The following is a 12,163-nucleotide window of genomic DNA, read 5'->3' as shown; positions in this document are numbered from 1 at the left end:
ACAACAGGTGGCAAGTTAGGTGCAGCACTTTCTGACGAATCCTGCTGCCTCAAAAGGCAAATATGCTCTTCCTGACTTTGAAGTCTGGCTTGCATATCAGCAAGCAACTGCTGCCAGTTCTCAGGGACTGGCAGAGGGTTCTGGCCCTGCTCATCATCTCTAGCCTCGACCCCAGTGTCGGCTAATTGTATTGATCGCCTTGGACGCATAACTATCCAAGTTTATCTGCAATCAACGACTCGGCTGGTCAGGCAATGATAACAGGTTCATATTTGTGCCATGGTCCAACGCCAATATCCAAGCCACAATGCACAACCACAATGCAAATAGGCATTTAACCAATTATTCACAAATAGTAGCAATGCTAGTAAGCACGCCTTAACATATTCACATAGCAGTCAAGGGCCAAGCCCTATCAGTATATCTCATGCTCCTTATTAATCATGTAGATAAAGCATTTACATTTTATTTAAACATTTAAATGTATAGTCACATATATGGTTACCAAACCCTGAGTCGAGCTTGTCTTTAGCAGCGAGTGTACATGCATAGCAGTCTTCAAGAACCCTTAAACATAGACCGCTCTGATACCAAGTTGTAACGCCCTGGGTAACCAAGATCGTTACATTGTGTGTTTAAAGTAGTGCAAGACCTGCTACTTAGGTCGTTTGAACATAAATGTGTTTCTAAAGTCATCTAACAGATTAGGGTTAAAATATTTTAATTATAAAATGATTGATTTTCATTAAAATAAAGGTTTGATACATGGGATCCCAAAAATAAGGTTCACATGGAGGAAACAAGTCTCAAAGTTAATACAACAGAAGCAATCTAATGGCAAAATACAGTTTAGAGCTCTAGTTCCTTTAATTCCCTCGACCGTCGCAGTCGGGTAGCTATCGATGTACACTCCGCCCCCAAAGCTCTCCAACTCATGGTTGGTCCAGCTTTCCTTTGCCTTTACTTGCACCACGTAGCACTCGTGAGCCAAGGCTCAGCAAGAAAATCGTAATCAACAAGCATAGACAGCAACAAGAGCATATAACAAACTTCAATCCAATCAGTTCAATTAATCAGCAGAATACAAGTATTAAGCTATGCAACATTAAACATATACTTTCAAATATATAACTCAATTTGTAATACAAATATTTAGGTGTCGGCGCCCTTAGGCCGAGCTCTATGTTTATTTAGCTGATCTCAGCTCACTTACGCCGAGTTGCGTTCTGTATGCTTATCACCAGCCCCGACACCCTTAAGTCGTACTTTCACATCACACATAACAGATATATAATTCACAGAACACATATGTTCAATTACAGGGAATCTCAGTCCCATTCACAACCACTTAGGTGCAATTTTCTTACCTGGATTCCCAAGCGATGGATTATGAGCGGTCCCGAGCACGATCCTCAGTCCTGAGCCTTAACGGTAACCCTAGTCATAAGCAATCATGGGTACCTATCAAATTCTAATCCAATTAAATGTTTTGGAAACAAATACTAGCCTTCGGGACCTCTAATTCTACTAAACCGAGTAGTAGAATTCATTCTGAACGCTTAAGTTTGAATCCCTGGGCCTCCCCGAGCCTAAAAACAAACCTAGGCTATGGCTGCCTAGGCGGGCCGCGACTTGGCCCTAAGGTTCGCGGCGCGCCTCAAGTCAGAGGCGCCAACCTCATGCACCAAGGGGGAGGCGGCCCACGACTTGCCCCCTAGGGTTACGGCACGCCCTCAAATCAGCAATCCCCCAGGGCCTTTTGGCGCACGCAGGTCGCAGCACCCATGAACTGGGTCATGACGCGCCCCCGCGAACCCAGAAATCCCTAGGTTTCCAACGTTTTTTCCCAACTTTCAACCCCAAAATCCAACCTCAAAATACACCCTAGCCAAAACCAGGTCCAGATTTCCAAATATCACCTAAGAAACACATCTAAAGCCTAGAATAACAATTAAATTCTCCTTAAACCCCAAATTCAGAAGCTAACCCAAGCATTTCTAAACCTATCTAAACCGAACCAGAATTCAGAAATTAGAACTTAGAATCTTACCTCAGTTGATAGCCTAATCTCCTCAGAAGTTACTTGGTTGTCCTAGCTTGATTCTTCAACCTCTAAGCTTCAGTTCCCAGACCCTTTTTCCTAGGCTAAACCAAGCTTTTTCCTTCAAATTTCCCTCAGCTTCAAGGCATAAGAGAGGTAGAGAGAGAGTACGTGAGTGAGAGGGAGAGAAAGTGTTGAGAGGTTCCACTATGTTCTGGTTATTTCCCCAAAGTTCAATTGACCATCCCTCAACCAAAAGACCAAATTGCCCCTGATACTAACTCAGCCCTCTAATTGCTTCTAAGGGTAAAACAGTCATTTTCCCAATTTCCCACTATTTCCTTGAGTCGTCCTAAAATTTCTCAATTAATCACTACATGCTCAACTAATCACCAGATACTTACTCGTTACTCAATAAACCCCAAAATACTCTCTAGGTTCCCAAAATACCCCTAGGCTCACCTCGAGCCGAGTATTAAACCCTACTGTGACTATTCTACTAATCTGCTCACTAGGATCACCTCGAGTCGTATACTGCAAATATATCCACATAATAATGTGGTCTCAATCATTTAACATATATAATCACATTTATGCCTTTAACGGGCCAAAATTACAAATATGCCCCTATAAACAAGAATGGGCTCACATGCATATTTAATACTCATAACACATGCATCTAAATATATTCATATCATCATATATATCATGCATGCCACATAGTCACACATTTAATCAATAAATCACACATATATCCAGGTATGCCCTCTCGGCATGCTAATCAAGGCATTAAATCCTATTAACATTTTTTGGTCGTTACAGCCTACGACTGGCCTGCACCACTGGAGTTTCCACCACCAATGAAAATGATAGATGAGAGAGTGATTGTAGAGAAGAGAAGTGTGGTTCTTTTCGTTTATGACGATGGTGGTGGTGGTATGTAAGTACAGTTAGAAATGGTGGTGATGGTCACTAGTAATGCCTGTCAGTTGTGGTTCTTAACGTTAGAGAGAGTTAGAGATATGACAGTAGAGTGAAAGACTGATAGGGTTTATTATCTTGTTTTAGTGTGAGGTTTCAAGTTTCAATGAATATTATAATTTATAGTATTTAATCATTAATAATATATTATAACTTATATATATATAATATCATATATGAATATTTACACCCGGGTTGAGTAGTTCGGCCTACAATGTCCCTGGCCCATAGTCTAGCCATACATGCTCAGCTTATCACATTGAATTCTGAGGGGCCTTCGGTCCACAACAATTATTACCCAATATCACTATAAACGGGTTGGGTTAGCCGGGTTGTTCGGCCTACACCAATTCATGCCCTACCCTAACACAAATACTCAAGTTGTCTTTTACACTTTTGGAAGTAAGGGTGGGGAAGGGTGTGTATTGTGTGGGAGTATAAGGGTGTGATTGGTATTAGATTTAGATTTGATTTTATGTTTTCAAAAACTCAAAATGAGTGGACCCACTAAAATATATGATTGGTATGGTGTTTTTGAAAACTGTATCCTAATCAGAATTTTAATATTGTGTTATAATTTAGAAAACGAGAAAAACTTGTTTTCTCAGTTTTGTAAAATTATTTTCCAAAATCCCACATATTTTAGTTTCTGTTATATTTTCAAATTTAATATCAATCACAGATTTAATTTTTTAAAACTCAAAAACAGTTTACTGACATTGAACCAATTACATTTTTAGAAATATGTTTTTAGTCACTAAATTCAGATTTTTATTTCAGAATCCACTTTTCAGAAATACAATTTTCCAATCGCGAACCAATCACACCCTAAGGGTTCCAACTTCCAACCCTATTGTATCACTAACAAGGACTTTTTTAAAAAAAATAAACACGCGTGTCATATTTTCAAAATGGAACTAGCAGTCCCGCTTGAAGGCGGCAACTTTATTTATTTATTTTTATTTTTATTTTTATTTTGCAACTGAGAAACTTCTATATATACTTCTGTCTTTAAACGAGCGCTTCAGCTCTACTCACATATTTCTTACTTGCCAAACACTCCTTTTTTATTTTCCACTTCTCTCCAGTCGCAGAACAGGTAAGCTCCATTTTACTCCATATCTTTGTAAATGGTGGACTGTAGGTTTAGAACATTTTATAGCGCTGTCTTCTAATTAATGCATTCCGCGGCGAATTTGTAGATATCAATCATGCGTTTGTGATTAATTTTAATCGATTTTCTAATACATTTTACGCAAACTTCACCACGAACAACATTGTTTGGCCGTCTTTAGATGTGAATTTTGCTGATTTGAACTTTGTTTTGCTTAATTTACAGGTTAGAGTTCGTTTGAAGTATTCTATCATGCAATCTGTCTCGTCTTCTAGTTTTTTTTTCTTTGAATCGTCTGATTCCAATAATTTGTTTTGGTTTTCTACTTCTTTGTTTTTAAAATGAAATAGCTACTTTTGTAGATGGCAGAACCACAGAAGGAAACTTCATCTGTAATTCCTGAAAAGAAAAAGTCACTGCTAGGTATTCTCTGTATTTCCTTTTCTTGTAGAGAGGTAGATCTTTTGCGTCGTTCAAATTTTTACAAGTGGAATGACATAAGATCATTATGTGTTTAGTCTGTGTATTTGCAGCTTAAATTATCAGATCTAGGACAATTTCACAGTAGGATTTTTTGCTGGAAGATCTCTTACTCGTATGCTATGCTGAATCCTATATTTCTCTTGACACAGATGATGATATTAAAAATGAATTTCTCAGCTCCTGGAAGACAATGTCGGTTACTGAAGACGACACAATGGATTTTAACTTTAGTACGGTTTCCAGTGGCAAGAAGAAGGCATTTGATTTTGAAAAATTGTACGGATATTAATTATTTATTGTTGCTTACTTCTTTTCTTTAACTCAATTCTCACAGTTGTTTCTAATCAGTCGCATTTGAAAATCTTTCTCTCTGTTATGCTTATTCTTGGTGTGCATGTTGATATTTTGTTTTCTGTGTGGAAAACTAGAAATTCTTTTAAAAATGAAAGACCACATACGGAAACCGATTAATGCCTCCAATTCCAAATTATATTCTACTTTCTAGTTACCACTTGAAGGTAATTTTTCTTTGTTCTTCCATTCAGGGACATGGATTTCAATCTGGATGGTGATTTTAACAAATTATCATCTTTCAAAGTGGACATAACAGACTTTGATTTCTCATCCCCATCCACTAAAGTTGTAAAGACGAAGGAAAAATCTGAACAAGAATCTTCTACTGGGAATCAGAAAGGGAAGAAAAAACAGTTTGATTTCTCATTTGACTTTAATGAGTAAGTACTTGTGTAGATTCCATAAGCACTATTGCACTAGTACAAACAATATAACTGTCGCTGAAATTCGACTTTTATGCATTACTTATTTGAAATATGTTTTTGTTGATAATAGCCTAGATTCTTTTGATTTTGATTCATCATTAATGAAAGAAGAAAAGGCTTCCCACAAGAGTCAAGATGGAAAAAAGGAAAGTTCTTTAGATGGAGATGAAAGTCGGGGCTCTAAAAGTCAACTTAGTGAAAGTGTTAAAGCCTTTGATACCGTGGCCACAAAACTCCAGCCATTTGAGGATGTTCGCTCTTCGAAGGTTGAAAGTATGGCAGGACATCTTACTTCCATAAAAAATGACTCTGTAAAACATGTGATTTCGGAGGCTGCTATTTTATCACATTGTGCTGAACCTTCTCCAGAAAAAGTAATAGCTAATGATAAAGAAATTTCCTCAGAACTGTTCTCTGAGAAGGCCATTATTGATTTTCCTAGTCAATCTTTAGAAGACATTAATTCAAACAGATATGCCCTTTGTGATGGGAAGAATGAAAGTTGTGAACAGAGCTCAGGATTGCCAGCAATCTCAAATCAAAAGGATGTAACTGAAAAACTGATGGCTGTTGTGTTATCTTGTGATGAAAATTTACCCTTGAAGGATTCACTGACACAGCAGAACACTACTTTAGAAAGTAATAATGGAGAGACAAATACATCAGATAGTAAGATATCAAAAGAAATTGCAGATTGTATTGTATCATCTGAAGCTGATGTAAAATTTGAGGAAAAGTCGACCAGCTTTGTCTCAAGGAAGGATCAACCTGATGTCAAAGACAACAAGGAAAAGCAAAATTTGACAACAGAACGTCCTATAGTTCTTCCATGCAGGTCAATCGTCATGCTTTTGGTAGTTGCAATCAATCATTGATTATTCAGTTCTAACATTAACCGATTTAAATGAAGTTTGTGAATAAAATATGGTAGTCATGTGTTCCCCAATCTATTTTTAGTTGGATGGTTTTATATATGGGTGAAACTTGAGGACTTTTTTCAGATTTATCTGCTCCATTAATGTCTTCTTGTGTTTATAAATCGATGCTTAACTTTCCTTGAAATGCAGTCATTTTTAGTGATAAAATGACAGTTACAACTGAAAATGAAGCTGGAGTTTTCCACTCAAAAGTCTTCCTTGATGAATGGAAGTGCATATATAGTTTACCATTCATTAAAGTTTGTTAAAAATTCTGTTTAACTATAAGAATTTGTTCTTAGCATATAGGTTCAGCAATTATAACCTAGTAGAGCCGTGCAACAAATCTAATATTTGGTGTTTATATTCTCTTATTTTTATTTAATATTCTCAGGGAGGGTTTAAATTCTAATGATGCACGAACTGGAATCGAGCTTTGTGGAAATTCTCTGTTAGTTGCTAGAGAATTCACTAAAGGCAAAGATGCAATGCAGGAGGGTGCAAAGAATGATACGAATCTTACCGATATCAGGTGAGGCAAATTAACCTTCAATTTTCTTTTTTCAACAAAGACTCAGAATACCTCCAGAATATGTTAGTTTATATTTGATACAGTGTAGCCACTTTTATTGCTCAAATGGCTATCACTTGTTATTTCAACAGAGAGAGCTTTGTTTCTAATGGCATTCCAAATGAAAGTAAACTAGTTGGAAAATCACATGATGGAGAAGCAACAAAAGTTGAACCTGTTTGGCCAGCAAGTGATAAGATCGGTAAAGGTCAAAATACTCTAGGGTATGGTATCTGACTTTTAATTTTCTTGTACTTTACTTTTGCTGTGCAGTTCTTAGTTTCACTTCTTCAGTTCATAGACACGTTTTAGATTCAAAAGATTGTGCCGGACCATAAGTTTGTAAGAAATATTTTAGCTGCATTACTTTTAGCAATGTCTTTTCTATGAATGTGTCTGTATCATACTTCAACATATCTTCGCAATATTATTTGTGAGTAGGAAAAATTTATAAACAAATTAGTAGCTCTGTTTACACTGCAAGGCAAATTTCTTTATATGATCTACCACATGTCTCAGGAAATTAACTTTCGACATATTCATTTTCATTGTGTGAATTTCTTAAGACTTTGATTAATTGTTTTATTCATGATCTTTTTTATGTTGGTTTCCTTCTTTTATTCCCAGAATAGTAACACAATCCAGCCAGTAGAAGCCTGTACGGAGTAATGTAATTGTTGATTTGAACTTTATGAGTGATGAATTCTTGCAGCCTCCAAGATTGTCCTTCTATTTCATCTGAGAAGCAAATTGGATCTAGTAATCAGATATCTGTTAATTCTAAAGCATTTTCCTCAAACATGGCGGCTCTTCGGGATCCAAAGATCAAATTAGCTGAAGAAACTACACTTTGTCCAGCTAAAGCTTGCAGGAAGTTACCTGATCTCTCTACCTTGAAAATTTCTAAGTAAGATTCTATGAAGTTTTTCATCTTCTTCAGTGCCTTCCTATGAGGAAATTTTGTGATAAAATTCTGAATGACCACATATCTCTAGATATTGGATGTCTGGAGCGAACCAAGTTTCATCAAATTCTCTACCTCAGAAAGATATTAGCTGTCTTCAGAATCCAGAGAAAAATGTGCAAGTGCAAGGCAACACTGCCAACACAGCATCAGAGGCTGCTCCTCTTGTTGTCAGCACTGAGAAGAAATTGCCACTGAATTTTTCTTTGAAGCGGAAATCATTTGAGGTTTGACGTTTTAAGCCTTTACACATTAATAAAGTTTATTATGACTGTAGAATTCTGAAGCTTTAACTTTTAATTTCTTAGAGCTTTATAATTATGGTACTTAATCAATATATATATGGAAACCATGTTGCAGTTATCACATTCAGATTTAGCATCTCTGAAGCCTCTAAAACGCCTCTCCACATCACTGATTGAAAGCAGGTCTTTCATAGTATTGAGATATGTGTATTCTTAGCTACCATGTCTTTTGCTAACTCAAGACATTCTTTGGCCAATATTCTACAGAGATTTTAAGGAACCATTAAAACGACTTGTTGAAGAAAAGGTATTGTATCAACTTATTTGACAGAATAAATAATCAATAATGACGATTTTATTTTATATGCATAAAGAAAAAAAAACATGACATGCAGTACTGTTACAGTTTTCTACTGCAGAAAAGAGTTCAATTTCTGATGCAGGAAAAAGCTTAAAGCCTCTGAAATTTCTTTCTGAGTCATTTGGTGGAAGCAGGTTTTTTTGTTTAACTGCTGAAAATACAATTTTTTTCAGTATGTTAGCCAATGAGATAACACATGCTTTTATGCTTAAACTTGTTCAGAAATTTGAAGGAACCTTTGAAAAGAATTGATGTCAAAGAATCTGTAAAAAGCGTTGGGGAAGATAAGGTATCAACTCAACAAACTTCATGAGATTATGCGCTAGTTAGCATGCTACATTATTGGATGCTGAAAAGAGTTTGAAGCCTCATACATGATAAACTATTAACAAATGTCTTTTTTAACTTTTCTAGGCTAACTTTCATGAGAATCACGTAGAGAGTACGCCTAGGGGCAGTCTCTACAATAGTCCAGCCTATGCTCTTGAAATTTCTCCAAAGGTTAACGTGATAGAACTTGAAATTTCATCAATTATGGAAAAAGATGGAAATGTTGAAAGGGCAGAAGCATTGACAAAGGAGCTTGAAGAAGTGAGTAAATTACCCAGTCAATTTTTCATCAAAATGTGGTTGGTGACCTTTATCAGATATCATACCACGACATATTGTTAAAACCATAACTAAATTAATACTTGAAATTGCATACCTGAAATAATTTTTTTAAAATGATGATAGCAAATAAACTCTCTGGCTGTTAAAAAAAATGGAAATTACGAGTTCACAACATGTTAGGTTCTTTACCCAAAAGCTGAATTAGTTTTGATTTTCGAATGAAAGCTGCTTTGCTTTCAGTATTCAACTTATAAGACATTGTGGATGACTCTCTCTCCCTGAGAATATTTGCCTTCACCCTTGCTATTTAATGATCTTTTTTCTCTAGTTTAAACTGTATGGAAACTATTTATAAAGGTCTAATCTTGAGAGTCAGATCTCAGATTTATGGTTTTTGGAAGAAATATTACTAAATGCAGCCACAAATGTGAGCTTCAATATTATCAGTCCTGTCGAGCATTCCTGCTTGTACTCTAAAGGACTTTCAGAATAGAAAGAAGCAAGCAATTCTACTCTAATATTTGTAGCTTTTCTTGCACCTAGTCAAAAGTACTTTGAGGCTCCAATGTATATGATCAATCAAGCCACTGTGCACTAGAAATGTCCCTTTACAAGCCACAGGATCATTTAATTTCTTCCTTGATAAACTGAAGGGATCAAATTTAAATTTGTGGTATTTATTATTATCAATATTATTATATGTGGTCATTTTCTAATCCCAATCCTCTGCAGATTTGCAACATGCTAAAAAAGAAACACGATGAAGCCAAAGAAATACTAGTGCGAGCAGTTGTAAACAACAATAATCTACTCATGCTGAACCATCCCCTCTATGAAGAGAAGATATCCTTCAGACTCACTTTTAACTGTTCTAATGTTGACATTGGTTTTCTATTTGAATTTATAAAATAAATTTGAATATTCCTCAACACGTAAAAACATCTACAAGATCCAGAAATTTGCTTCTGAGCTGATGTCCAAAGAGCTTAAAACGTGATTAGAAGAACACTAGGATTCCTCACACAAAGGTATGCTGATTCTGTCACTGATTTCTGAGATGCTTGAAGAAATGAGTAGTTTGGCCTATAATATCATAACCAATGCTTTCAAGCTTTCCTGTGAAAAATCATGTTGAACATAAATGTCACAGGAGTTCTCTATAATTAGTCGAATGCAAGTCAAGCAAGAGTCTGGCATTATTGAATGACAAAGTTTACGTTTATGTGAGAAAGGAGTTACGATGTGTCTCTTAATCATATAGGCCTTTTACTTTAATGGTTTTATTAGAACCATATTTTGTACTTATTAACATTTGCATCCTTTTGAAATTAGAAGAAGAAACTGTCAATAACTCAAGATACTGATATGGTAATGGTATCTTGACCTTTCAATGAAGTATGGGTTCCACTTACTGAACCCCTTGTTACATCTATAGTTTTCGTTACAAAGGATGTGGATGAAGCACCTACTGTGCATCAAATACGGCATAATCATTTTAGGTTATTTATGCTAAAGAAAATATTGGGGAGGACATTATAAAGTTCATATACAACACATTGACTAAGATGTCTATCTACATCAGTAATCTGAATCCAGATCACTTATATTTCGTATGTTTAGTAAAATCTAGATTACTTGCATTCTGTATGCTTAATTAACAACACTAGTAACAATTCATTAAAAATTCTTTATTTTAATATGTTACTGACTATTTTATTCATTATATATGATTTTAATTCTCTCGTACTAATACAATATCATATGTTAGTGACTATGTTATTCATTATATATGATCTTAATTCTCTCGTACTAATACAAGATCATATCCTCATAAATGAATAATGAATTTTCTTGATATTTTTATATAATTAATTCAAACATTAATTATAACATTCAAATATAATTAAATTGTACTTTTATTTAAATCAACAAAATGTCTTTACATGTTTTGAGGGCGTTAATCCTAACATGTTGATCTTATTGAGTTCAGCTCTCAATGAAAGCACCAAAATATTTACCCACGATTTGACCAACGATACTGAGTCAATAAAACGATATAAAATGATAACTGAACTTGACAATAAATAATGACACCAAGTATTTTATAGTGGTTCGTGTTGGGTTTTATGCCATTATATAACCACATTTCTTATGTAATTCATTCATTATCAATAAAGTAGTAGAAATCATTTTGTTCAATCAAATTGTGTTGTTTACATATTTTATTACATGATTAATTATTATTAATACAAAAGTTTATAAAATCCCGAACATATGTATAGTTACAATTAAATTTACTCTATCATAGTGGATTATAATTATAATTATATGTTCAAAAGCATTTTGTCTTAAGATTAAATCAGTACAGTAGATTTAAACTGATTGGGTAATCTACGATAAGATCTACTTACACATAGTATGATGTCATATCCAGGATATTGACCAAGTAGATAAGATCGAATGTATTTTGTTACATTGGACTAGACCGATATTGATTATTGACAAGATAAATAAGTATCGTTATTATCTAATCTAATCATATCACAATGTTGACGATAGGTCAATTCAATCTTAATTCTGAGTGATTAATATTCTATTAATTGTATTATTCAAGTCTTTTGATTTTTTCGTTACCAGCTTACCTTACGAACTAGCTCATACTTACATATTGGAGATTTGGTAGTATAATTGTGAGAATATTTATCATAGATATGAAATCTATAGCTTCTGTTTAAGAAGTGAAATGATGATTTCTTTATAGCTTGGTTCAAGTGTTGAATGATAGAGTACTTATTTTTGTAATTAAATTTATGAAAATATCATTTACAAGAAACTTAGTGGGAGTTAAGGATAAAATACCAATGAGGGGTAAAATGGTAATTTACACCCGTCTCATTAGTAGATCATCTATAGTAGATTGAATGACGGTTATGGTTATAACAATGGATAACGTTTTTACATTTGGTGTAAAACGTTCTATGAATTCAAGAGTGCAATTATGGGTCCAAAGTGGAGTTACGAGAAATTAATAAGATAGTGAGATTATTTGTTATAAATAAACTCATGGTAACTTATTGGAGCTTGAGTTCATGGAT

At 34.8% G+C, this 12,163-nt stretch overlaps 1 protein-coding gene across 2 annotated transcripts; it reads left to right on the top strand.

Annotated features, from left to right (window-relative positions):
- The first annotated feature begins 3,909 nt into the window (after positions 1-3,909).
- LOC133788292 (uncharacterized protein At4g18490) lies at positions 3,910-10,718 on the top strand. Of its 2 annotated transcripts, XR_009873179.1 has the most exons (16): positions 3,910-4,121; positions 4,499-4,559; positions 4,769-4,895; positions 5,165-5,353; positions 5,469-6,233; positions 6,710-6,847; positions 6,979-7,110; positions 7,599-7,793; positions 7,882-8,077; positions 8,211-8,278; positions 8,363-8,402; positions 8,502-8,590; positions 8,679-8,745; positions 8,871-9,047; positions 9,801-10,096; positions 10,219-10,718. XR_009873179.1 is itself a non-coding variant. In XM_062225722.1 (15 exons), the coding sequence occupies exons 2-15, from the start codon at positions 4,499-4,501 to the stop codon at positions 9,978-9,980; spliced, it is 2,424 nt and encodes an 807-aa protein (XP_062081706.1). In that variant the 5' UTR covers positions 3,910-4,121; the 3' UTR covers positions 9,981-10,718. The 2 variants fall into 2 exon arrangements, 1 of the variants encoding a protein (XP_062081706.1); XM_062225722.1 differs by having other exon boundaries at positions 9,801-10,718.
- Positions 10,719-12,163: the final 1,445 nt, after the last annotated feature.

This window comes from Humulus lupulus, chromosome 7 (genome assembly GCF_963169125.1).
Source record: "Humulus lupulus chromosome 7, drHumLupu1.1, whole genome shotgun sequence".
In the NCBI taxonomy this organism is placed as follows: domain Eukaryota; kingdom Viridiplantae; phylum Streptophyta; class Magnoliopsida; order Rosales; family Cannabaceae; genus Humulus; species Humulus lupulus.
The sequence above is the reverse complement of the archived record's forward strand: the minus strand, read 5'-3'. Positions and strand labels throughout refer to the sequence as shown.

What these genes read in the sequence shown, in the direction of transcription:
- LOC133788292 (XM_062225722.1), top strand. Translation starts at nt 4,499, where the DNA reads ATGGCAGAACCACAGAAGGAAACTTCATCTGTAATTCCTGAAAAGAAA. An exon ending in TTCTCATTTGACTTTAATGA is followed by an intron (nt 5,354 to 5,468) that starts GTAAGTACTTGT and finishes TGTTGATAATAG; the next exon opens with CCTAGATTCTTTTGATTTTG. An exon ending in CCTATAGTTCTTCCATGCAG is followed by an intron (nt 6,234 to 6,709) that starts GTCAATCGTCAT and finishes TAATATTCTCAG; the next exon opens with GGAGGGTTTAAATTCTAATG.